This window comes from Falco rusticolus, chromosome 6, assembly GCF_015220075.1.
Source record: "Falco rusticolus isolate bFalRus1 chromosome 6, bFalRus1.pri, whole genome shotgun sequence".
NCBI lineage: Eukaryota > Metazoa > Chordata > Aves > Falconiformes > Falconidae > Falco > Falco rusticolus.
In genome coordinates, this window is record NC_051192.1 from 72,836,267 (window position 1) to 72,862,403 (window position 26,137).

Consider the following 26,137-nt stretch of genomic DNA (forward strand, 5'->3'; position numbering starts at 1 on the left):
AATAACTGATCTCTTGTAAGAGAAGCTGCTCAGGAAGGCAAGCCCTGACTCTACCTGACAGATTAGCAGCTAGGTAGAGTATTTAAACTTGGGTACAAGTTATTATTTCTTAATAACGTGAAAGTCCTTATTTCTCTGTTCAGTGAATTTCCATCTGAACTATATAAACAGGCTAGGGGAAAATGACCCGAGCATTTATGAGCTATCCTTGGCTGGATGTGTGTATGTTAAAATCCTTGGGCTGGACAAGATGACCTCCAGAGGTCCCTCTCAACCTAAATCATTCTGTTATTCTGTGATCCTCTGAGGCTGAGGTATAACTACAAGTCAGATCTCCCCTTCTCAAGGCAAATGCTCAAACACCCTCAGTACTGTGCAAAAAGTGAGCAGCAGCATTACCTCATCATGACTTCTGGAGGAAAATGAGATCCCAGTACTTATTCCCAGGCAGGTTTTCAAGCACTAAGTCTCTGAGGTATCTACCTCTATTTTCAAGTCCAGGTATTTTCTGAGCATGATGTAGTTTGCATTACTAGTAATCCTCAAGGAATCTCACTGTTGAGTTTCTCCTTGAACCTATGTAAGCCTTTTTACATTTACAAGGACCTTCACAAATTATCTTAAATAAGTAGCTCTGTGTAATGCTAAAGAAATATAAAGAAAAAATAGCTAAAGAAAATGGAAATGAAAAAGAGAGACTGTTCAAAGGTGAGTATCATTCAGGATTATTTCAAGTTTAAAAGAAGGTACTCTAGAGAAAGATAAATACTGGACAATTTCAGAGTTTCATGCACTAAAGACTCAAAAAACTTCAACAAGTGGAGTTTTCAGAACAACTTATATAAAGAATTATTTTTTTCTTACGAGTAAATTTGTTATATCTCTTTTATACTTTGATTCTGCAGTGTATGACATGATATCTTATCAATTCTATAATAAAATACAAGTATGCACTGTATTTTCTAAGGTGCAGGCAACAGTGTTATGACTTCTCAGCAGCACAAAATAAGTTTTGTTCTGTCATTTGTGATGATTAAATTTGTTTAATAAAAGGGGTATGTTTATATACACAGCTTATTTTTTTAAATGTCCAGAGAAAACTAGTCACCATTAGCATTTGCAAAACACAGAGCAAAATTACTCAATATATTCAATCTTAAAAAAAAAAAATAAATACAATTAAGACTCATTTCAATCATCTAAAATGTAAAAAATTAGTAGTATACTCTTCTACTGGTAGAAAAAGCCCTCTGTAACAGCAAGGCAAATAACTCTGTATTACTTAAGAATCTTTATATTTACCCACGCACTGGAATATTCATATTCCTTGCAGATTTAGCAACTTCTTCAAATTTGTCTATGCTTTCTTCAATTGAACAATTAATGTTCATTTTGCTAAAAGACTCAGATGCTGCACCAAATACTGAGACTTCTGTCGCCCCTGCTGCAATCTGAAAAATACATTTCAATAAAACAGAATCATAACGCTGTATTAAAAGATTAGGTTAAGCATTTAATTCTGTGTAACATTCTAGAATTTTAAATCACATTATATCATCCATATCTAAAAATACAAGTTTCATTCCAGTTTTTTTAAAATTGATTGCATACAAACAGATTAAATCAAAATTTGAGTTCATCCATTATGGCATATTTCCTTCCCCTTCTTAGCAATTAGGTAAACATATTTTTAAAGGGATAAATGATAAAGGTATTAAGCTGTAGAAAACCACATGAACCTACTATGAAAATAACAATGATACTTATATTCATTTTTCAGAAAAGGAAAAGATCATATAACAACTCTGAAATATCCATCCTCTGTACAAAGCCTACTCCTCATGAATGTCAGGAAGTCATTCTCATGCTTAGGAAAGCTCTGTGCCTGCACGTGCCTAGAGCAGCAACAGTAACCAACAGGGATTTCCTTGTTAGAGCCAACTCTAGGATCAAGGGCTCCATTGGTCTTGGTGTCATAGTCGATACGGGTAACAAGGTAAATGTGTATGTGAGAGTCTGCTGAGAAAAAGTCTCAAGAGAAAATACCGGTCTAGAAGATGTGTAAATGTGGTGACTTCAATGAAGGGACAATTAGCCCGAGCTTGTACTCAGTACCTCAGTAATTCAGCTAACATGAGGCAAACTAGAATGCTGAAAGCCAAATGATAGAAGAAGAAAACATTTAAGCTTAGGAAAGTCACTAATTAATTAATTCTCACTCCAGTGAGAACAATACTCCTGTTGTATGAAAAAGAATAGAGCTTTTCCCTTCACTCTCTGCTTCTGCAGGATAATGTCTAAGCTTCAGCAATCCTTACGGGAACAAATAACCTTTCAAACAGTGGGAAGAAAAAAACTGGCTGCAAGAAAGAACTCAGCAATCACCCACAACTATTTCTGCGTTGTTTACCTTTCAGTGTATCACTAAATACAGTACAGAGGTACAGCAGATCTAATTCAACTCATACAAGCTACCACTGCAGACACGGTTGTGGCACTATAAAACTGACTATTGATAGTTAACTCGCCTATGTACAGGATTCTGTTTTAATGGAAATTGCATATACAGTATACAAACTGCATGACAGATTACACCACAAACACCCACCAAGCCCCAAATATGGCTTGTCCTATATCAAGCCAAAAGCACAGAAGCAAAAAACTTTTCAGAAAACAAAAACATGTAAAGACTTGACTATCAATGTGTAAGTTTTAAGATGACTGAACTGCTCCATTTTTGCAAGCCCAAGCACTTCAAGTGCTTCAAATCTATAATTTTGAATATTTATTTAGTATGAACTGAAAAAATTTGAACTTTCAAACCCTACCAAAATGAAATGCAGAATTTAAGAAATCTAATACATTCCTATAAAGCATTTTCATTTAAATGACTCTTTCCTCGTTCTTTTTAATGACTTTCCAATAAGACATTCTTCAGAAATTTCTCTAGTGCAGAAAAGTCAAAGGAGAAGGAACTGTCTGTCTTACTACACACAAGCATCATTTATAGGAACTTGCAAAGACTTTTTGATCAATATTTCCATTAAAGTATTAATATAGAGAGCTTAGTATCAGTCTATGAATTAGCCCATTTTTCACAATGAAAACTGAGAGCTTTAATTAAAAAAACCCCATAGCTTGGTTCTAACAGCACAGGTTATATGACATTAAATAGCTCATTTATGGTACTGAACTGAAAGTGGCTGAAACATGTAAGAGGTAATTGTGGACACCTATGAAGGTACTTACAGCTGAATGAAAACCTTGAAGATTAGGTGTGAGGACAGGGTATTGGACTCCAGGTTGTCGCTCAATGCCCCTCATTACTTCTTTGTGATCTGCCATCTAAAATATATAAATAATTTGTATTAATCAGCAGTTATTTTCTGATTGTATATAGCTAAGCAGAAATCGTCTTAAGACTGTGTTTTTGCCTTCATTAGGTATACAGTTCACACAAAAAATGAAACAACAAAAGAGTTAAATCAATGGTTTTCTTAACTTTTGACTATTTGAGTAGCATGCTTTCCAGCTCTATATGAATATAGAATTGGGGCTAAGATTCCTATGGTGTTTCTTTCTGTGTGTATCTGTAAAAACATATTTTGCATCATAAATTGATAGATTTGTGATCATGACGATCATCAACTGTTACTAAAACCTTAAACTTACTTCAGCGGACTCAACAGGTGGAAATCACAGAATAACTGACATTTTAAAACCATCCAAATCTTGAAAACTTCAGCACTCTTATAAATACAACTTCATAATCTTAAGCATAAGTGAACCTAAATTATTCAAAACTGCAATCAGCGTATTTGTAAAGACTAACCACAAGTCTATGCTTAAAAATACAGCAAAATCCAGTTCTCTGCATAGTGTAACATTGTAATATACTTAGAATTTTCTGCCAAAAAAGAAAATACTTCTTTATTATAGGAAAGGTCAAAAGACCATTACTGTCCTCAAGCATTTGTTCCCCTTAGTTTCCTCTCACAAAAAAACCCAAAACTAAAAACCGCCTTTTTAAGATATCCTTACACTTTTCTCACTCAAAATTAAATGTACTTCATGTACTGATCAAGAAGACATATCAAAGACTTATTCACATAATGAACTGTAGATTATTTAGAAAAGCATATTTTCTTGAAAGAACTGGAAGCAAAATTAGTTTATTTTTTAATGTTTTGCATGCCTGAATACAATGCAGTTAATAAAACATTTAATTTCTTAGATTTTGAGTTTTAACAAATGAATAATGTATTTTAAATGCTCTTAAAATCAGCTCTCATAATAGCAAACCTTCCAAGCAAACAATATTAAATTGGATTTCTGATTCTTTCCACACTGATGAAAAGTCATTTGAGGAATAGCAAGATATATGAACTACAAAGCTTTCATTACTCCTTATCTTCGAAGGATACTTTATTGATACCTTTGAAGTAACACAAATTCTAAAAACATGATATTAAATTATACCAGATTATTAAGTGACAATACTACTAGCAACCTGGAATCATTCTGTCACTATGACAGAATATGGTTTCCTACTATGAAGATGAATGGATTAAAAGTATCAGAAAAATGCATGTGCACCTCCTCAAATGTAAGCCCAACACGTATTTATAAGGAAATGGATGTATGGTATGAAAAGTGTCCTATAGCCAGACACAACTAATTTCTCATCAGGAAACAAGTGATGGCACAAAGCAACTTTTTATAATTGCTTTTACATAAATTAAAACAGTGTGACCACCTAACATATCTAATAACCTCACAAAAAACCCATTTGTTAATGCCTTAGTTTTTTAAGAACTATTTTTCATTCCTTAATTTAATATAAATAGTATCTACATTTCTCAGGGCAAGGGAGGCTGTTTGAAACCAAATGATTAATTAAATGGCAAATGCTGGAACTAATTCCACACTTTAAAATTATAGCCTGACTTAACATATACTAGAAAACCAAAATGACACTTTTTCAACTAGTATAAAGCTGCCAGATCCAAATAATATTATATATATTACATCTGTCCCGTTACTATTTTTACTGTAAGTAAAATCCCATTTTAACACATATTGCATGTTATAAGATTTTAAATTTTAATAAAATATTTCTTTTCCAAATTTCTTTAAAAATAAGCTTTCTAATGATAGGTATTTATAATTTTTGGCTGTTTAGGTTATAGGTGTGGGATCCTGTTTTACATGGCACCTTGCTACTGTGGAACTTTTCCTTTTAGTTTTTTTCAGTAAAAAAATCTTTGCCAAAAAAAACAGTGGATGGGAAGCCATAAAAGAGCTTTAAAATACTAAAAAAAGTAAGCGAATGAGTGATCTAAACATAACCATGAATTCTATTCCCATGACCTATGAAAAGAAAAAAGGAGCAAAGAAAAGACAAAGTCAAGACTGCACTCCTTATCAAAGCAACACAATCTTATTTTTTAAATAAAAAAACATTTAAACACAAATTAAGCCATTAAAATAAAATATTCAGACATGAATTTGAGATAAGAAGGGATTGTTCATTTTTTCCAAAACTGACAAACCTGTGCTAAATTTGGTACTCCTAATGGCTCACAGGAAAAGGAAATAATTACACAAGAAAAGAAGAAATCCACCCTTGCTTTAGACTCTTCCTTCTAATGTTTAAAAACCTACATTATTCTCTGTTGCTGTAACTGCCAAAGTTTGATGGCATTTGGAAAAACTTAGCTAGTCACTTTTAACGGACACAGTATCACTGCCCCTGTATTGACAAATTTGCAAAGAAATTCTGCATTGTTGCTGTTTTCTTCCCCTTTCCTATTATCCCTCCTTTAGACCCTTCCCTGGTGATCCTGAGAATACTGAAATAAAGTCCCTCCGAGTATGTACAGTTTGCTCTGCTAACTCATGAATAAGAAAAAGTATGACTGTACTACGTTTTTCGCAGAGGAAAGCCTGGAACACCGTCCAGGCCCAGGATGCATTCTCAGTTTAAAATGGACAAACTTCATATACATCTGGACAGAAGATGTGCAACAAGCAATGTTAAAAATTGAAGTATTTCATGTTTTACTCTGAAAATAACTACTGTGGTCCTTACTAAACAGACAAGTACTCAAAATGCTTCTGTGCAAACAAGTACATAGCTTCTTGAAAATCAGTTTAAATGATACAGACAAGTATTGACTTATTTCCTTACTTTGCAGGGGACAACTGAATTTGCACAAACAGGAGCTACATAGTGTACTTCAGGACTCAGCCTGAATTTGCGGTGTTAAATCACAAATGAAAACCTGGCACTGATGCCAATGTAGTTTTACTGCTGACTTCAGAAAGGCTAGGATTTCTGCTGAACTGTAACAAATGTAAAAACTGATTTTGGAAAAATAATAAGCAAATTATTACAATTCATCAAAACCCAGTATGACTGCTGACAGAGTGCTAGATCTGCACCTCCAAATGCAGAAAATGACATTTCATTTAAAGAAAAAGAAAAAAAGACACGCTACCTTTCTTTTTCACATGATGACTATTCTCAGAACAGTAGAAAAGAGGTAGGAACAACATTTAATTATATTAATGATGTGTGACCACTCCAAATCTTTAGTTACAACTGAATGTTTAAATAAACAAAGAGCAAAATAAAATGCAGAAGTACTTTCTTTGCATCCGTTCCACAGTACAACATTAACTGTAAAGAATTTTCTCTGTATTATTAACTGAAAAAGGTCACTGCTCCTTTGTGAGCAAATGCAAAATCAGGATAGAATCTGCAACATCTCTGCATAACTAGAATCCTTCAACATGCAAGCAAGTATTTTTCTGTGTGTGTGTGTTTGTGTTACGTGTTTGGAAAAGGAGGACTGCATGGTGGATAGATAGACAGACATGTATCAAGTGCAGCAGACATTAAAAAATGGTGTTTGGCTTCAGGGAAGTGCCAAGTTCCCATGACACTCCACACCACCACCAGGCCTGGGGAGTCTATTCCCTTGGTTTGGTGCTGGGGAGCACTCCTGAGTTTACCCAGTTTGCACCACCTCTGTGCATCTAGGTTTTCCTGCCCTGATTCTACGTCTCTGAAGTGGTGTGGCTTCCACAAGAAGTCCCCGCTACCCTGACTGCTCCCCAGAGATCAGTCCCACTGCTCTTCATCTAGTGATACCCAGTACCCTGCATCCCAACTGCTTCGTATTCTCAAATCTTTATCATGTCTACATTCATCATCCTATACCCCAGTTGCCCTTTACTCATGATGCTGATCTATCATCCCTACACCTCTTTTCCCCACTCAGCATCCTATGACCAATTCTCTCACTCCTCATTTACTGCTGTCCCTTGCACATACACACCCATACAAGCTTCTACCATCATGCTGCAAGGGGCAAACTGGGAATCTCCCATTAAATTGTTTATGTTTGGAGAGCAAGAAAAATACTAAGATTTCTCACACCCTATGCAGTAATCATGGCAAATTGTACTCCTAGTATTTCTGTTGATCAGGGCCTGGAGTTTTCCCCTCCTAAGAGTTCAGGTGGCTGCACTCAAGGCCAGCTCATTGACAAGAAGACAGCAACTTTAGAAGCCTCAATCAGCCTTGGAGCTCATCAATAAAAGCTGGAAAGCAAATCAGCAGAGGCTCCCCCCGACAGCTTTGTTAAATAGTCTTAAAGTGGCCTACCCTCCCTTTTCACTCAACTTCACAGCTTGAGCTGAGACACTTTCTCGTTTCCTCTCTGCCTGAGAAACAGTGCAGCTGCACAGCAGCAACTGAGCCCATTCTTGATCTTACTGATAGAACCTAACCATGTCTCCCAGACAACTCCTGGCTTAACCTCGCACCTGCTGCATCACTGCGGACTCACCTGAGTACGTGGACTCTTGGCTGCCCTGGTTACCCTCACTTGTTCTGCTCTGTTGGAGCAGTCCAGACTGTTGGACTGCCCTTCAGTCAACAAGGCTACAACCTCTGCTCCCCTTGTTACCATGCTTGGCTTCCTGCTCCCCTTCCCTCCTGGAACAACTTGTTCTTGCTGCTGCTGAGTTACGGACTTAACCAGCTTTCTGCACAGCTTATTGGCTTTTCTTCAATTTTGACTACTTCTTAATAATTAGCCCAGTGTCAGCTGACCTAAACAAAAGCATAGAACTTTAAAAACTGCATAAATAGTGTCTGACAACAGCACCCAATTTTACAAACAAACAACATCATTTCTGTTCCATTTGTGTCTATAATTAGGCTATACTACTGGAAAACTCCACTACATGGAATGGCATTTGAATTAAAACAGTTCTGAATGGTGATGATTTTACATACCTGAGGCACCCATTTGGATGAAACAAAACTGGTCACTTCTATTGCAGGCAGGCCTGTTTTGGAAAGCCGGTTGATTAACTCAATTTTGATATCCGTTGGGACTATCACCTATGGACATGGAGACATACTATAGTGAAGTAACTTCATGTGGTAAGAAACGTTTGTAAGTGAAATTTCTCAATACGTAATCAATAGTATTTTTTTTTTAAATAAGGAACTATACTCATACATTATAGTCTAACTATACTGTTTCCTAACAGTAGGAAGCTACTGCATAAGGAAAGCACCAAGCAGTATACGTGATCCTACTTCATTTTTTGTCTACCACAAAAGAATGAGGAAGCACTTCTGTGTAACGGGTTATAGATCTGGCCTCACTAATCGTTAGTAATCAAACAGCAACCAAGCAAAGAAGTAACAAAGGAAACAGTAACACAAGATAGCCCAACCAGAGAAAAAAGGGAGGCAAAAACCTCCATAGCTGAGACAGAGTAATTCCATTCTGTTAATACTACTAACATCTTTATGTTAGTAACAACAATATATGTAAGCTTATTCTCCTGTTTGTGGAAACAGATGACTGTTTTGATATATGTACCCCATTTTACATAGTCTCTTCCAATCTTCCATGCTTCCCTATCACCCTTCAGGCAAACAGTAATATCAAAAGAGCAACTGCTTTTTTTTCCATGCCTGTTCAGCACGAAGTATGACAAAACCTATTGTACTATTCCTACTATAGTAGCAGTTGTAGCATAAACATGTATTATCAAGATAGCCAGTGCTTCATGGTGTTAACCAGTTATGTCATGACAGAATATTATTGACTGACAAGACAAATTCCAGAAAAATAAATGGTAGTTGAGTAACAGAAAGGCTAGTTAACCAAGTATAGAAAGAAATTGTATGATTTAACATCTGGCTAAATAGTAATCTACTTCTAATACACAAAACAGTTATTAATATGAAAATAAATATATTTATAGTAACAAATGGAAGAAGCATAATCAGCAGGATGTAGTTGTTTTACACAATGAAAATAACACTGACAACCAAGTCAAAACACACACACACAAAAAAAAAAAAAAAAAGAAAGAAAAATTACCTTTTCATTTTGTAACCCATCCCTTGGCCCAACTTCCACAATCTTTATGTACTCAGGCAGTCCAGATGCTTGAGATTCCTGAAATAAAAATCAATACTGAAATACAAAACAATAAGGGTCACCAAGATCAAAAGCACAGCTTGTACTTGTCCTTTCCTATGACTCTGGGTATAAAGTCATATTGTCAGCATTAAATTTGCCCACAGCCTTTAAAAATCTGTGCGAACATGTTCCACACCTTGAATTAGGGAATAAAAGTTAAAAGCAGAAGTTATCCGCATGCATGTTCCACTGCTCCTCTGAGGCCACAAATGTTTATTATAAAAATGTACATAAAACCATAAATGAACATTGTGTTTTACAGAGTGAGAAATATTCCCATTTCAAAAAGCTTCCCAATGAACAATCCAGTCCTCCAAACTTCTAACTGAATGTTCTCAATTTAACTGAACAGTTACTTCTCTGTAAATGTTTGCAAGACTAGGCTATAAATCTGAAAAGACCAGAGCAGTCAAGAAATGTTGAAGAGATTATTAATGAAAGATGAAAGTAATTCTTCTGCCTGAAGATGAAGGTTTCAAAGAAGGATTTAAAGCAGAACAAGGAAGGCCCCTGGTAGACAAGAAGAAGAATTTTGCTGGTGTAAGAGCAGCTCTGGAAAGGCAGGAGGCTTATGGTGACAGGAGGGAAGGAAGGCAGCAGTAAGGTCAAAGGGCTAAGGAGAGCATGGGGAGTTGGAAGGAGAGGAAGGAGAAACGAGCAGAAAAGCAGGTGAAGGGAAATGAAACTTCCTTCTTTATTATTTAGCTGCTCCGTTCTTGAATCAAGTTGACAGGTGCGGCAGTTAACGTAACCTGGGCCTTTTAAGTCCTGAAACAGTTCAGAGCCGTTGCTTGGACTGACCCCCAAAAGCTGTGTGTCTTTAAAAACACATCAAATGGCCAACTTGGGGCACACTGCCTGTGCCCAGTGGAGCGGACAGGAGGGACAAAGGCAGCCTCACCAGGAGCTCTGGAGACACCCTGTTTTATGTATCACACTGAGTACAGAATGCAACCCAGTGTCTCCATGCCAGCGTTGAAAGCCCACGCTGGGGTAAGTGCGAGCTGCCTGCAGGCTGGCTGCTCCTGCTGCACCCACCATCTCCCCCCAGAATTAAATGCCTCTGGAAGGATGACAGTGCCAGCCCACGGGGACAGCTCCTGCCCGCAGCAGTCACAGCTCACCCAGAGACCAGAAGTCACTTCTGCAGCGTGTAAATACAGCCACTAATCTCACATCATCCATAACCAGATGGAAAACCCATTTTTCATGCCTCCCTGGCCAGTATCATTAGGATTGTTTCAACCAAACGGCTGCTAATTTCTCCTCACAGTAATGGAAAATGAGCATTCCTACAGCACCTTTGGTTTCTCCCCACATTCTCAGTGCCCATGGATAAAAGTAAGTTCTCTGCAGCAATAGCCAATATACAATCAACATATTTCAGAGCATTTACTGTGTATTTATCTGAGCCCAGTAAAAAGAATGGGAAACAGCTGTACAGTATCTATTTGATCACGTGGAACATCTGGTAAGTTAAAGCTCTGTCAGGCTGTGCTAAGCCCACACTCGCTGACAGTATAAACCTACTTAAATGTGAAGGTTTTACCTTCACATCTGCTGCATATTGTTTCTCTTAAGTTATTTTCACAAATATGGCACTGCTTCAGCACTACGGGCATAAATCTGGGTTCTTTCACGAATATCAGATCCTTCTTGTTAGACAAATGCCACAGCTGCATTATGAGTAAGGCTGTGACTGGAAATATAAAGGAGCTGAAATAGATTATGTGAACTGAAGCTTAATTTAGAGTATGAAAAAAAGTCTACAAAACTTTGGTGGCAAAAATGTCCAATTTCTAGGCCAAATCCTGTAAATCCTATTCAGTTCCTACTGTGATAAAACTTTTGCTGAAATCAAAGCACTGTACCTGTCTTTGCAGAACAGTTCGCACAGCTATAGCATGTGCAGTAGCCATTCGTACAGCCACTCAGTGGATGTCTGCAACCCTTGGATTTTGTAAGGGACAGAAGTTTTGAAGGGACATTGCAGAAAGGCATTCAATATTGATTTTTAATCTCTGTGATGTTACAGGCACACAATCTCTTTGAGCCATAGTGCGGGTCTCTCAGCCCCTGATCTTCTCTACAAGCCTTCCTGTCCACTGGTCAGTCCCAACTTGAATTCACTATTCTTGAACGTGATACTGAGAGCCATGTACTGGACGACTCTCACAAGGGCCACGCAGTGGAAACTCCAGGCAATACTACAGACAAATCCTTACACTCTTCGAGCTGATGAACTAATGGCTTAAAGTAAACATCTTGGCTCTGAGTCCAGAAAAGTGTTCCTTTGCCTTGAATTTCATCATTTCATCCATAGTGCATTGATTGCTCCTGTCTTCAAGGTCACTCAGGTCCTATTGTATGGCATCCAGTGTGGTACTGATGATGTATCGTGTCTTTCTATCATCATCAGATCTTACCAACTTGGTATTTTCTGGTGAAAACATTTGGATTACATTTGGATTAACATGATTACTTTATTTTAACACAAACATATACTCTCTCAAAAAAATTTGAGTTAGTGCTATAGAAGAAACAAGTTTTTTAAAAAAGACCTGAGGAACTCCACCAGCAACGCCTCTTTGTACTAATGAATCTGCTTTCAACATTCTCTCTCATTTCCTTCTCAGCCAATTTCTTACTCAGCTCACAAATTCTGTTCTGACCATCCTTATCCCCAACATAACTAGTAATTTCTCTCATGCTGCATTGCTGAAGTCCAGGTAACAAACAAGTAAAAGGAAGGCAGAATACTTAAAGTTCAGGACTCTTTGTACTATTTATGCATTTTACAGTGCATAATCACTGAATAAAATTCAGAAATAAATTAAGAGACTGTAAGAGTACACGTACCATCTTCTGCTAAGATAACTAGCATTTTTTCATTCTGTGTCCCAAGTTGAATCAGAGGACTAAAGCAGTACCTCTTCACTTTAACCTCACTTGTCCTATGAATGAATTGACAATGTTGTTGGGAAGAAAAAAAGACTCCCTGCATGCTTGGGAAGTCTTCTAGTCACAGTGTCACACTTGCAGAATATTTGGACATCACTCAAAACACAGCTGAAGAAGTCACCTGGGCCACCAGTCACATCTGCATTGACTAGACAAGCTTCAAATCCACAGAACAGAGGGAAGTCTTTAAGACCTTATGCAGAGTTTAAACACTTCTCTATTTACTATCTGGATGGCATTAGACCTTAACCAGGTCTTGGGCTTCATGAATTGAGGGATCGAGTTCCCAAACTCTAACTGGAGGATTCCAAATGTGCACCATCCTCTTAGGTAAAAGGAAAGATTTTCAGATCCAATGAGACAAACTTATGAGACTTTCGACACCTTCAAGTATGGCATTAAATGGTCTACAAGTAACAAAAAACCCCATAAATAGAAATCAATAGAAAAATGAAAAATAGTTGTTATATTTTAAGAGAATGCCAAAGAGGTGAACCTTACAGAAGGTTCTTACTTACATTAAACACTAAACATGTCAGGTAAATTGTTTCAGAAAAAATGTATTTAATAAATTGTATTATAGTAAGTATTTTTAGGTATTTAAGTATAAAAAGTAGTTATGGTAGATACTTAGAGGTGACTGCTTATTGAATTATATAGTGGCTCTGTTAAAAATAATGACTACCAAAGTACAATGTTTGAAATATCAAAAAGGAAATAGCTGACATAAAAGACTAAGAGCCTGGAAAATTTGTTTTTTCCATGTATCAAGCCTTGCCAAGGGAGAACAAAAAGCATATAAAACCACAAAAAATTACTTCCCTCAAAACAGAATGTAGCCAAAGAGTCTTTTTTAAAAAATTAGAAAAAGGAAAACCATACCATTCAGCTTGAGAGACGGAATGCCAAATTTCTGTATGGGAACATTTTCCCTGAGCTATAAATAGCTGAAAATTCAAGTTTATTATAGAAAATCCTAGCAACCTTTAATTAAAGCAGTATAATCTTCACTGCATCACTACTTTTAGTAAAGGTGCTGAGGTTCCTTCAGCCTCTGATTTTTATTCCATGCAGCTCATTCATATGGGCACTAATAGCACTGGCAAATATTACCCTGAGCTGCTCAAAAGTAACTGAAAGGACCCAAAAGTAAGAGAGAAGAATCTGGAGGTTCAGGACTTTTCAGTCTTTCTATACAAGTAAAGATGAAGCTCTGCTTTCCTTTTCCACAAGGTGGTGTTCTGGCACAGAGGACAACTGAACAAAGGTAGGTCCATCTTGTACAAGGAGGAATTACTCAGGAGAGCAGTTTTAAGCAAGGATCAGCAGGGAGGTGGCATCATAACTCTGTGTATACGTGCAGTGACATGGACAAATGTCCAAAAACTGGGAGAAGGCTCTGAGATAAACGATACAAATGAGAGAACAAATAAAACAATGGTCAATCTTCTGAACATGTAGATGTCTCTAAACTTTGTAAGACATAGAGGAAATAAACAGGAAGACATTCAAATCTTAGTACATAATCAAATAATGATTTAAGTGGTATTACAGACACTTGTTTATATGGTTCACGCTACTGAAAGGAAGATATAAAACGTACTCATCCACAAGTTAACTAGAAGGAAAATGGAGAAGCTTCACCTGTGAGATATAAATAATATATACAGATATTCGGAAAACAGATGATATATACAGATATTCGGAAAACAGAGGGCCACACCTGGTGAATAACCATCAGTAAAGATAAACTGAGTATTCATCCTAGAACTTCTGCAGTATGTAGCTGATGTGATAACTGGAAAAGCAGAAGCCAGGAACAGGCCACAACTAGCAAAAAAACTCTCTCAGCCCTCGTGAAGCTTTCATTAATTATTTTCTTATGGTATCATTGCTATTCATGTCCTGAATGATAACACAGTAATACCGGAAACAAAGCAGTTGCAAGTGCTTTAGACAGCAGGACCAGAATTCAAAATTCCACTGACACACTAGAGAAATAAATATGATGCATTTCAATAAAAGCAACTCATAACACAACACTTAGGCCTATCTCTATTGTATCTGATGCTGAATAACTAATTAAAAGATTTTTTGCATGATTTCCTTTGCAATTTATGTCTCCATTTTAGTAATTTTGACCCTCAAAAAAAGATTTTTGTAAAATAGAAGATAGATAGTACCTGACTAAACAGTTCCATAGAAAAGGACTAGGATATTAAAACAAGTAACAAATTGAACATCAGTCAATAACACTGTGCTCTCAAAAAAAAAAAAATTAAATGGCAAATCTAATCCTAGGCTATAAATAGGGATGTTATATATAAAACAGTAGCTTGCCACTTAATAAGTAGAAATATTTTATCTATTTTGACTTCCTACTTCAAAAAATAATTCAATCAACTGGAGATCATCCATAGGAGGGCAAAACATAAAATACAAGAAAACCATTATAGAATATGTCATGGTTTAAGCCCAGACGGTGACTAAGCCCCACCCAGCTGCTTGCTCACTCCCCCCAAGGTAGGATGAGGGAGAGAACTGGAAGAAGTGAGAAAACTCCTGGGTTGAGATAATGACAGTTTAATTGACAAAGCAAAAGCCACACATGCAAGCAAAGCAAAACAAGGAATTCATTCACCACTTCCCATGGGCAGGCAGGTGTTCAGCCATCCCCAGAAAAGCAGGGCTCCGTCACATGTAACTGTTACTCGGGAAGACAAATGACCTCCCTCCAAACATTCCCCCCTTCCTTCTTCCCCCAGCTTATATACTAAGCATGACATTCAATGGCACGGAATACCTCTTTGGCTAGTTCCAGTCAGCTGTGTTCCCTCCCAATTTCCCATGCCCCTCCAGCCCTCGCCCTTGCAGGGCCTGAGAAACCAAGAAGTCCTTGACTTGGTATAAACATTACCTAGGAACAACCAAAAACATCCATGCACTGTCAACATTGTTCTCCCACCAAATCCAAAACATAGCACTGCACCAGCTGAAACCAGGACAGAATGAAATTAAATGCAGAGTTAACTTATCTGGAATAAACCAAATAATCATTGAGGTCAAAAGGGACCTCTGGAGATCATCTAGTTTAACCAGGCAGCCGAGAACCATGTTCAGCTGGGTCTGGAGTATCTCCAAGGATGGAGACTCCTGGGCAACCTGTTCCACTGTTGACCACCCTCACAGTAAAAAATACTTTTCTGATCTTTGGAGTTTATGGTACTTCAGTTTGTGCCCATTGCCTCTTGTCCTATCAGTGACTTCGTCTTCTTTATTCACCCCACTAGGTATTTGTACATATTGGTAAGATCCCCCTGCGCCTTCTTTTCTCTGGGCTAAACACTCAGCTCTCTCAGCCTCTCCTCATATGACAGATGCTCCCATCCATTAATCATCTTCATGGCCTTTTGCTGGATCTGATCTGGTATGTCTACGTCTCTCATACTGGGGATTAAACCTACAGGTATTGCTTTAGTCCACCTCTTCAAATTTAATTTGAATGTGCTTAAAACTTTTATTAGAGGTCTTGTGTGAGCTCATGAAAGAGTAGTGATTTATATGTATCAGGAGGCTATCTGAACTGACTGGGAATTCACTGTAGGGATTTCTAACATTTCTACTGTAATTTCCATTAATTATTCAATTCTAATATAATCTGCTAGTACACTTACTAAATTGTTGCAGAGCCGTTTAGAACAAAACCCAAGTAATTCATATGAGAATAGAAGAAATACGATTTTTAACACAGGGGAATTCAACAAAACTATAAATGCTTAAGCTGCTGGAGTAGCCAGTTGTTTGATCTAATCCTGTCTACCAGGAAGACATTAATGGTAAAGACAAAGGTCATAAAGTACAAATAATATTAGCTAAGAAATACTATGAAAAAAATGGTATTTTTACTTAGAAATTAGAAATTAATATTTTGTAAAAAGATTTCAATCAAGTGAGCAGAATTCTGATGAACTGACAGTTCAAAAGGTAACAAATGGTATTATAGGGAATGCTCCAGAGATTATAAAAAAAATGTTGCTGTATTAAGAATAATAGTATTACACAAAACTAGAAAATTAAAGTCACATTCCTAACTACACTACTCATGGACATACAGTTATAAATTTTAAAAAAACAAAATACCATCTACGTATTACTATTCCTTTTGGAAATCCTTTAGAATAGGTCATCCAAAGCTACAGAAGATGAAGTTTAAGAGCTCAAGGTTAAGAAACCTCAGGTCATTCCTGATGTCTAAACATACGTACCTGGACTCATTCTGGATGACTTAAAGAGTTCTGGCCTCCAAGTGCTCATGCAAACCTGCTCATGGGGCAGGGGCGTGGAGTGGGGGGGATATGGAAAAAAGAGGGGGACGGGGGGGAAACAAACCAGGAAGATTCCCTTTCTGCCATTTTGATTTCCAGCTTGAGCAGACTGAGCTCTTAAACCAAGAACCCTTATTGTAGGTAATTAAGCCCACTACCCACCACAATATATACTGTTTACCACAACTGGCAGCAAATTAGTCTTTTCCAGAGGATGCAAAGCTGTCAAGTCCTTCTGAGTTCCCAAAGTCCTTCCATAGCTGATGCTCTCTAATGTGAAAGACAAAGACTTGCAGGATCTCACCTACTCTCAGGTGCTGAAAATGACACACTTGCTTCTGTTTATTCCCAGAACAATTGCTTAAAATTGAGCAACAGAAGTTGTTCGGGCTGGAAAGAGTAAGTTACAGCATTTCTTGCATTCTGGCTATCAGTAAACGCCTTTTAAATTAATCTTAAATGTGAGACTTTGTTGTTTAAAACTGCTCCCCCCCTGGCCCCAGCATGTCTACAAAAGAAAAAAAAATTGGAAACAAACAAAACAACAGAAAAAAAGAAACTAAAAACAAGCCAGCCCAAATTCTATCTTTTGACATTCCTGCAAATGTTTGTTTTTACTGATGAAAGATTTCAGGACATTTCAAACCTATCAAGATGTGTACACACTGCAGGGCATCTTAAATGGCACTAGACACATTTGCTGGGCAACTGAATGGAGCTTCTAAATAGTTCCTCCCATGCACGTGTCTAAAAGCATGGCAGATGTCTGAATTCCCATTGCAGCTGAAGGAGCTTTATATAATACGGCTGATAGAGATAAAGAATTGCTAAGCCACTAAAGATAAAGAGTTGCTAAGCTGCTCTCCATCATCTTTGAAAGGTCATGGAGGACAGAAGAAATGCGTGAGGACTGGAGGAAAGCCAATGTCACTCCAATCTTCAAAAAGGGCAAGAAGGAGGATCCAGGAAACTACAGGCTGGTCAGCCTCAGCTCCATCCCTGGAAAGGTGATGGAACAGCACATCCTGGAAGTCATCTTGCAGCATCTGGAGGAAAAGAAGGTTATCAGGAGTAGGCAACATGGATTCATCAAGGGAAAATCATGCCTGACCAACATGACAGCCTTCTACGGTGGAAGGACTGGCTGAGTAGATGAGGGGAGAGTGGGTATCGTCTACCTTGACCTCAGCAAGGCTTTTGACACTGTCTCCCATAACACCCTCATAGGTAAGCTCAGGAAGTGTGGGTGAGATGAGTGGACAGCAAGGTGCATTGAGAACCGGCAGAACGGCAGAGCTCAGAGGGCTGTGATCAGCAGCACAGACTCTAGCTGGAGGCCTGTAGCTCACGGTGTTCCCCAGGGGTCAGTACTGGGTCCAGTCTTGTTCAATCAATGCCCTGTATGAAGGGACAGAGTGTGTCCTCAGCACGTTTGCTGGTGGTACAGAACTGGGAGCAGTGGCTGAGACCCCAGCAGGCTGCGCTGCCATTCAGCGAGACCTGGACAAGCTGGGGAGCTGGGCGGAGAGGGACCTCATGAAGTTCAACAAAGGCAAGTGTAGGGTCCTGCACCTGGGCAGGAATAACCCCACGCACCAGTACAGGCTGGGGCCGGCCTGCTGGAAGGCAGCTCTGCGGAGCAGAACCTGGGAGTTCTGGTGGACAGCAAGGTGGCTGTGAGCCAGCAGTGTGCCCTGGTGGCCAAGAAGGCCAATGGGTCCCTGGGGTACATTGGGAGGACTGTGGCCAGCAGGCGGAGGGAGGTGATCCTCCCCCTTTACTCTGCCCCAGTGAGGCCATATCTGGGGTGCTGTGGCCAGTGCTGGGCTCCTCAGCTCAAGAGAGACTGGGAGCTACTGAGGAAGGTCCAGTGGAGGGTTACAAAGATGCTTAGGGGACTGGAGCATCTCTCTTATGAGGAAAGGCTGAGAGAGCTGGGCCTGTTTAGCCTGGAGAAGACAAGACTGAGAGGGGACCTTACCAATGTCTACAAATATCCTAAGGGAAAGTGTCAAAAGGATGGGGCCAGGCTCTTTTCAGTGGTGCCAAGTGACAGGACAAAGGGTAATGGGTGCAGACTGCAATGCAGGAAGTTCCATCTGCATTTGAGGAAAAACTTCTTTTCTTTGAGGGTGACAGAGCACTGGAACAGGCTGCCCAGAGGAGCTGTGGAGTCTCCTTCTCTGGAGGCATTCAAACCCCACCTGGATGTGATCCTGTGTGACCTGCTTCAGATGAACCTGCTTTAACAGGGTGTTGGACAAGATGATTCCAGAGGTCACTTCCAACCCTGACCATTCTGTAATTCTGTGAAAAATTCAGGTCATCCTAAGGTTCATCTCTAGTGGCTTGATGATCTCAGTCATCAGGTTTGTATAACTGCTTGGGGACTGAATGCCACTCCAGAAGGAAATAGGTCTGTTGTGCATTTTACAATGCACAGGACATGCCTACCCCATAAGATGTCTCATATATCCTAGGTGTTTCAAACGGCACCTAGGCACCTACGTTAAGGCAACTACGTCCTGTCCTAGGTCTGTACTGGCTATCGCAGGAACTTAGCTGCTATAGACACCTACTTATGTCTTAATTCAGATGTCCTAATCCCAAACTGGCATCTGCCTCAAATGAACTATATATAATTTAATAAGTTACCAAGAGAAATTGGAGGAACTTATTCTGAGTTCCTGTAAGAGCTAAGTAGGTGATGTATTCTTTTCATCATTCTAAATCAAGTTTTCACCCTTCCTTGCTGACACGATTCCCAATCCATCCTGCTGCTGCATCTAAACTCTTCCTTATTGCCTTCCATCTTTGCCTCTAAGCTCTTCCCCATCGAAAAACTGGAATACAGATAAATACATAGGAGAGAGGAAGAAACATTACCTTGCAGCAGATCATTTCAATCCAAAACATACCCTCAGCAACTAATACCTCACACATAAACAATTTTCCAGGTATGAAAAGTTACATGTAGCACATGGACATTTAAGCAGCATCAGTCCAATGAAGAGGATTCTAATTCTTGTTTCAGATCACGTCTTTGGAGCAACTGGCATAATTTCTATTCTTCTGTGCAAGGTATGCTTTAGAAGCAATTCAGATCAACTGAATTCTTGCCTCCTTGTTTTCCCACAACTCCTCTGTAAACAGAGCATTCACATTGATCCAGACCTTCACCCATGGACTGAGTTGCCAGTTTGACCTTGGGCCTCTCTCATCGCTGTGGACCTGCCTGATGGTCACTAGGCTGCATGGCTAGTTCTGATTACTGGACTGAATCCTGACTGTGACTCACTGCCTTGCACTCCTAGCTCTAACCTTGGACCTCTTCTATCACCACAAACTTGCCCAATGACCTGGACTCTTGCTTGAACATGACTACCACCTCTAGGCCTACCCTGCTCATCTCACTTAGCTACTATGGGACTGGGTCCTGGCAGGTGACCTGCCTGTTAACACCCTAAGCTTCCCTGCCTTAGGGAGATGCTAGCCCTTGCTGCTCCCTGACAATCAAACTGAGATAATTACTTATTCCCTAGAGTTCATTGCAATATTTGGACCTTACTCTCTCACATAAAGTTCAGATATATACACCTTGAGCAGTTCTTCACCCCAAGTCATACATGATGGGAATAGAATGCACCCTATTTCTCCTTCTCTTTGCCCCTTTCTATCAGTCATACCTAAAAAGAAAGTGTAGTAGTTAATGGCTAACACTGTTAAGTATAAGCTTTGTTGATGGAAGCCAGTAATACTGCACGCTCCAGTTTGTATCTGAAAGTGAAGTGTTTTGTGCATTAACTCTCTCTGATCCTGCTGCATCATACACTTACCCAGTAGAAGCTACAGCTATTGGATGCTATGAGAGTAATCCCAAAGGCTAATGTCTTGTTCAAGCACTAAACAAGGGTCTGACACTAAAAAATACACCAAACTCCAACTAAAGTACAAGAGCTCTGTCTGATACACAAACACAACCCTGCTCATAAAAGAGAAAACTGAGGCACGATACACAATTGTGCTAAGTCACTTAGTGCACAGAGAATCTCCAGAGGGATACTAAGCGTGCACACTGATTTCACAGCACAGTATCTCCCAGGTCTTAGCAAAATGTAGCAAGATGCAGCAAATCAAGCAAGCAACTCCCTCCCATACGAAAGGACATTTCTTTCAGGCCAAACACAAAATAGCACATATCACAAAAGAGCTACAATTAATAAATAAATATAATTTCTGTCTGCAGGAGTCTAACAGGGAGTAAGAGAAGGAATTCCTCACTTCTCAGACTGCTTTCCTTTAGAGTAGATCAGAAAACATCAACTCTCACATACTTTGGGTGAAACACCTGCTGAAAATTGTTTTCTGTGATTTGCAGTATACTCTTTTGCTTATAGTGGATGTGCCTAGCCACCCAGAAACGCAAACAAAATCTGCAGCTGCCTCCATCATATAATTTGCCTTGTATAACCAATTCAAGTGAACTTGGCTTGAACTATGAATACACATAAACTGAAACCCTGGCTCTTGCCGTTTTCAGTTGAAAGGGTAGTTTGGCAGTTGAAAGTCCAAAAATCACTGTTTGGAGATGTCTACTTCCATTTCTATTTTAAAAGTGTAAGAATAAGCTCTAGTAATTTATTAATACGTTTTTAAATACATGAGAGGATGAAAGTTGCTTTCTGCTGTACTTTTCATATCACATCAAAGACTAAACTGATGTTCATTCTTAAAACTATTCCTCATTTTCTCCTTTAATGAGGAAGTGCCAAGTTCAGAAGTAATAAACAACGTTAAAGATTCCTCATTGGTTTTTTATCATGTTGTGCGTTTGGAATGCATGCTGAAACTACTACTTTTAGTCAGACAAATTACATCAGTTTCCACACTGATCTTGCAATAATACTACCCTGTATTTCTTCAGGACCTTCTCAGTTTCTTTATAAACTAGATTTTCTTCTTGATCTCTCCATTATTTGAAAAGAACACAAAATGTAACTGTATTTCTTTCAAGACTGAAATGCCACACTGAACTACTACACTGGGCATGTGTTTTTCCCAGAAGAAGAACATAACGCCACGAACTGCTAGACTATATTCTTTAGCTTCAATTCCGATTAAGTCCTTGCTTTGTAATTTTAATGTACTGCTTTCAACCTGCAAAACTGTGCAAAGCACAGATACAGTGAAATGATAGAACACAACTTAATCAGTGGTTTTATCTCAGGTACACAATATAGGCTATGCTGGTTAGGAAATTAATAAAAGCTGTATTACCCACCTTACCTAAAGGTAAAGAGCAAAATCTGTTAAAACCACCTATTCAAAATATAAACATTCATGAAGAAACATACATAGTATCATTATTACACAAAATACAATTACTAGTATGATTTCAAATATTAGAAGTTAAGTACTTAGGACAAATATAGCCCTATAAATATCAGCATTCTAGATTTATTGTTACTTCACAAATTTTGTTAGGTTTTATTTTCTTCAGACATTTTGATATCTCAATTTAAACAAAGCCACTGAAAGCATCATGGAAAATATGTGTAGAAATGATTATGATGCGAAGATAGTTACAGACACCCAGAAGCCTTTCCCTTTAGTAAGCAAAGGTGAGGACTGTGATTGCATAGTTACTCATTTTATATTGTGACCATCAAAATCCTGACAGTCCATGCTATGTTGTAACTATGTTGCCAAGAGCAACAACTTATTACATGTCAGTAGAAAGTCATGCAAACATTTCTGGTAGTCCTGGCTGAAGATTTGCCAAATGAGAGCTCCAGTGGATCAGAAAACTCCACAGGCAGACGCAGGCTACCAAAACTGCTGTTCTGACAGCCCTTCAAAAAGGACATCTCAGGAACTGGGGACTGAATGTCTAACAAAAGGAGCAGCTACTTCTAAAAGCAACTGCAAACTATGTCCAGTTGTCTGCCATGATGTTGGATGCTCTGAAAAAAAATAGTAGCATTACAGGACAAATATTCAGAAGGATAAAAGCAAGCCCAAAGACTGTTCACAGTCTGTATTTTACATAAAATCATTCATAACCTGACAGAACACAAAAATAGATCCAATCTGTCAAATAACAGTCTCCTGGATGAATCTGAACTTTTTGAATTAGCACTGACAACTTGCCATCTTTTAAAAAACATTTGTTGCTATCTTCAACAAATGTAGAGCAAGTGGAAAAGCAGAGTGTCAATTACAGCTAAAGATTCATGCAATGTAAAAGCAGACAGATGTGCTGTAGTCACAGATGGGGGTAACGTGCAAAATCATGATGAAGGGAATGTATTACTAGAGTCAGGTGGTAGCAGAGGCATAGGCAACCACAGCTAAACTTGTGTTACAATGGAATCATTAATTACAAATAGTACTAGAGGCCTCTGTTGTTAGTAAGAGGCCAAAACAGCCAGTCACTTTAGCAAAAATTAAAAATGTATTTTCAGGACATGGTGTATACATTACCTTTTTCTATTTCCCTAAATGCCTCCTTTGGCTAACAAGCAGCACTTCTCCATTAACCAAGTTGATTTGCGGCCAAGTCACTTTCATTCATATCCCTATCTTGGTCACAGCCTGGAAAAGCAATTACACTCTGCCATCTGGGCTGGATGAAAAGGATACAGAGAACTGAGATCAACAGCATACTGATGACACTGGAGCCAAAACCTCCCACACTTTCCTTTACCATTATTTATGATAATAGTATTATGGCATGTATGGCGTTTTACAGGCAAGACTGAAGACAGAATTCTAGAGGGCAGAGTGGTGTTTTTCCACACACATTGAAAAAGCAGAGGTATGATCAGCGGTACAAGACCAACATGTGAAAGTAATTTGTCCTTTATAATGCTTTGGGATATCAGTTGGGGGGGTGGGGTGGGGGCGCAGGGTGGGGGCAGGGAAAAGCATACATTGACAAGCTAGCCCATCTACCCTATCAGGCAAGTTTCTTTAAATAACTTATTGTCAATAAAAGTGAGTTATGTGTAGATCTTGAAGAACTCAAGCAAAACGCTGGAAGTAAATCAACTATTCTCAATTATTATTATCATCAAAATCACCTTCTGTGTCCAACGGCAGTGCCTAAAAGATCAAGGAAATCTTTAATTCAAGTACAGCTGGGCCACCACTATGTTTTCCATAGCTCTCTTCCCAAAAGACACTGATAAAAGTGACAGTAGTTTAATGGTTATTCATTTAGCCACTGTTGGCAACTCATCCTTCAAGAGAATTTAAAATTTATAAAAGTCTTTAGAAAAATAACATCTGCAAAGTGTTACCATAATAATTTCCCAACAGTAGGAAGGAAATTATGGTATCTTAAATGCTACACCACTTTTGATGTTATAAAAATGTTCCATTTTCACAGGGGAATCAGTCAAACATTAGCATATCTAAAGAATATCATATTCTTCTCATTTAATTGAAAATAATTAAAGCTATTGAAAATTTTCTTAGTATGAAAATTAGAAAAAAGACAGACATAATGCCTTATTTTAAAATAAACATCTAAAAATTTTTATCAGTTTTTATGAGCTTATTAAAAAGTACTTGTAATGATACATCACAGCTTCTGCTGAATTGGTTAAATTTCCAACTTATTAAATAGTAATGTATCAAAAGTTTGACATGTTATGATCATGCAAACCTTGAAACAGTGGAGTGGGCAAGCAGAATAAAATGGACTGATACTGAAGAATTTTTGACAAAGACAAAACCAAAATGGGAGTATATCACCTCAGACTATTTAAGATTAAGGGCTGTCATGGCAAAATGAATCATCAAATTTCCTAATTTTTTATTACTTCCACTTCTACACTTCGCACATTTAAGAAAGTTTTTTCAGCCTCCATATTCCAGATAGTAGTTGTAAAACAAATGAGAAATAAATACGTGTCGTTGTAAAACTGGTAGTAAGACCAGTGGGTCTGTGTTAGGCAAGTGCAAAATAAGTTAAAATTATTAAAATATTATTATCTAATATTATTACCATTAACTATACTTTCATTTTACTGTGACACATAATCTTGACCAAAGGTTTATTCTAAACTCTCATGATAGATAGTAATACTTTGGGACTAAATAGCAATCCAGCCATACCACTCACTAAACTCAAAATGTCCTGAAATGTCCTTAATGGCAGGATTCAATTGGACTTAGACATCTGAACTTAGGGTATCTACACATTTATGTCTACAGGTATGCCAGGTATCCCAGTACAGTCAATTTATATATTCACATATGAAGTCCTAATGTTCCCTAAACACAGCATGTAGGACACGGGACCTGTGCCTTCTTTGGCAGCTGGGTGTAAAGTAAGATACTATAGGGCATCTTAAATGGCATCAGCAATGAAGCATGGCCGACCGAATCAAGCCACTTCTCAGCACTGGCCAGCAATGGCCAAAAGCATATAAAACAACTCAGCTGATTAAGAAGGGCACAAGTCCAGAAGGCTAATTACACAGGCATCTAGTGCATTTGAGATTCATCAGACTTCCAGCTATCACGCCAGAGGGCATAGGTCTCCCATAAATCTTGTTCGGTATCTGCCAACCCTGTAAGCCATCTCGGCTACCTTAGGGCACCTCACATGGCACCAGACAACTGCACTTAGGCAACTGAATCAAGTCCTAAGTATCAAAAAATGGCACAGAGGCAAGAGAAAATTCTCAATTGCCAGTTGATTCCTCTCTGTGTAGCCAACAGCCAGCTGGTTTAGCAGCTTAACTTTCCATTTTCTTCACAGCATTCAGGCAAAAGTAAGCAGGGCCAAGGAACTTGCCTATCCTTTCGCTTCATGTAGGCTGTTTTGCTTTATATGAAACCAACATATAGTTCAATTTCAATTATGCTTCCAGGCTTTTAAAAATTCAACTGTGATCAGCTGTGGATTCTGTTAAATCTTTTTCCTAATCCCATTATTTCACATGATACACCTTCATCACTTACCTTGCTCCCCCATTTCTCACATACTAACACCTATATTTAATCTCATCTTAACTACTTGCATTAAAAGTAAACCCTAAAGCCACATATAGTTCCTTTCCAGATGCTGCTGTTGATTTATTTCCCTATGGGTTTCACCTAACATTCCACCAATGTCCTCTGGCGCTTCAGTCCACATATCTCATGCACTCAAAGCCTTTAAACATTTTTTTTCCAACAAACTCATAAACTAACACCTTTATTCCCATACAAAACAGCTAACATCTGCAGATAAAAAAACAGCCAAACAAAGAAGAAATGTCAACCCAGCACAGTTTTTTACCAATGCACATTTTAGCAGTTTTTGCATGTAATAAATCTGATTTT

At 38.4% G+C, this 26,137-nt stretch overlaps 1 protein-coding gene across 1 annotated transcript in view; it reads right to left on the minus strand.

Annotated features, from left to right (window-relative positions):
* The window catches only part of HMGCLL1 (3-hydroxymethyl-3-methylglutaryl-CoA lyase like 1), an 87,973-nt gene that overhangs the window by 52,706 nt on the left and 9,130 nt on the right, over window positions 1-26,137 (minus strand). The window contains exons 2-5 of the mRNA XM_037392498.1: window positions 9,414-9,491; window positions 8,309-8,416; window positions 3,250-3,345; window positions 1,303-1,451 (exon numbers count right to left, since the gene is read on the minus strand). Of these exons, the coding sequence (XP_037248395.1) occupies window positions 1,303-1,451; window positions 3,250-3,345; window positions 8,309-8,416; window positions 9,414-9,491 (431 nt within the window). The remainder of the gene's footprint in view (window positions 1-1,302; window positions 1,452-3,249; window positions 3,346-8,308; window positions 8,417-9,413; window positions 9,492-26,137) is intronic.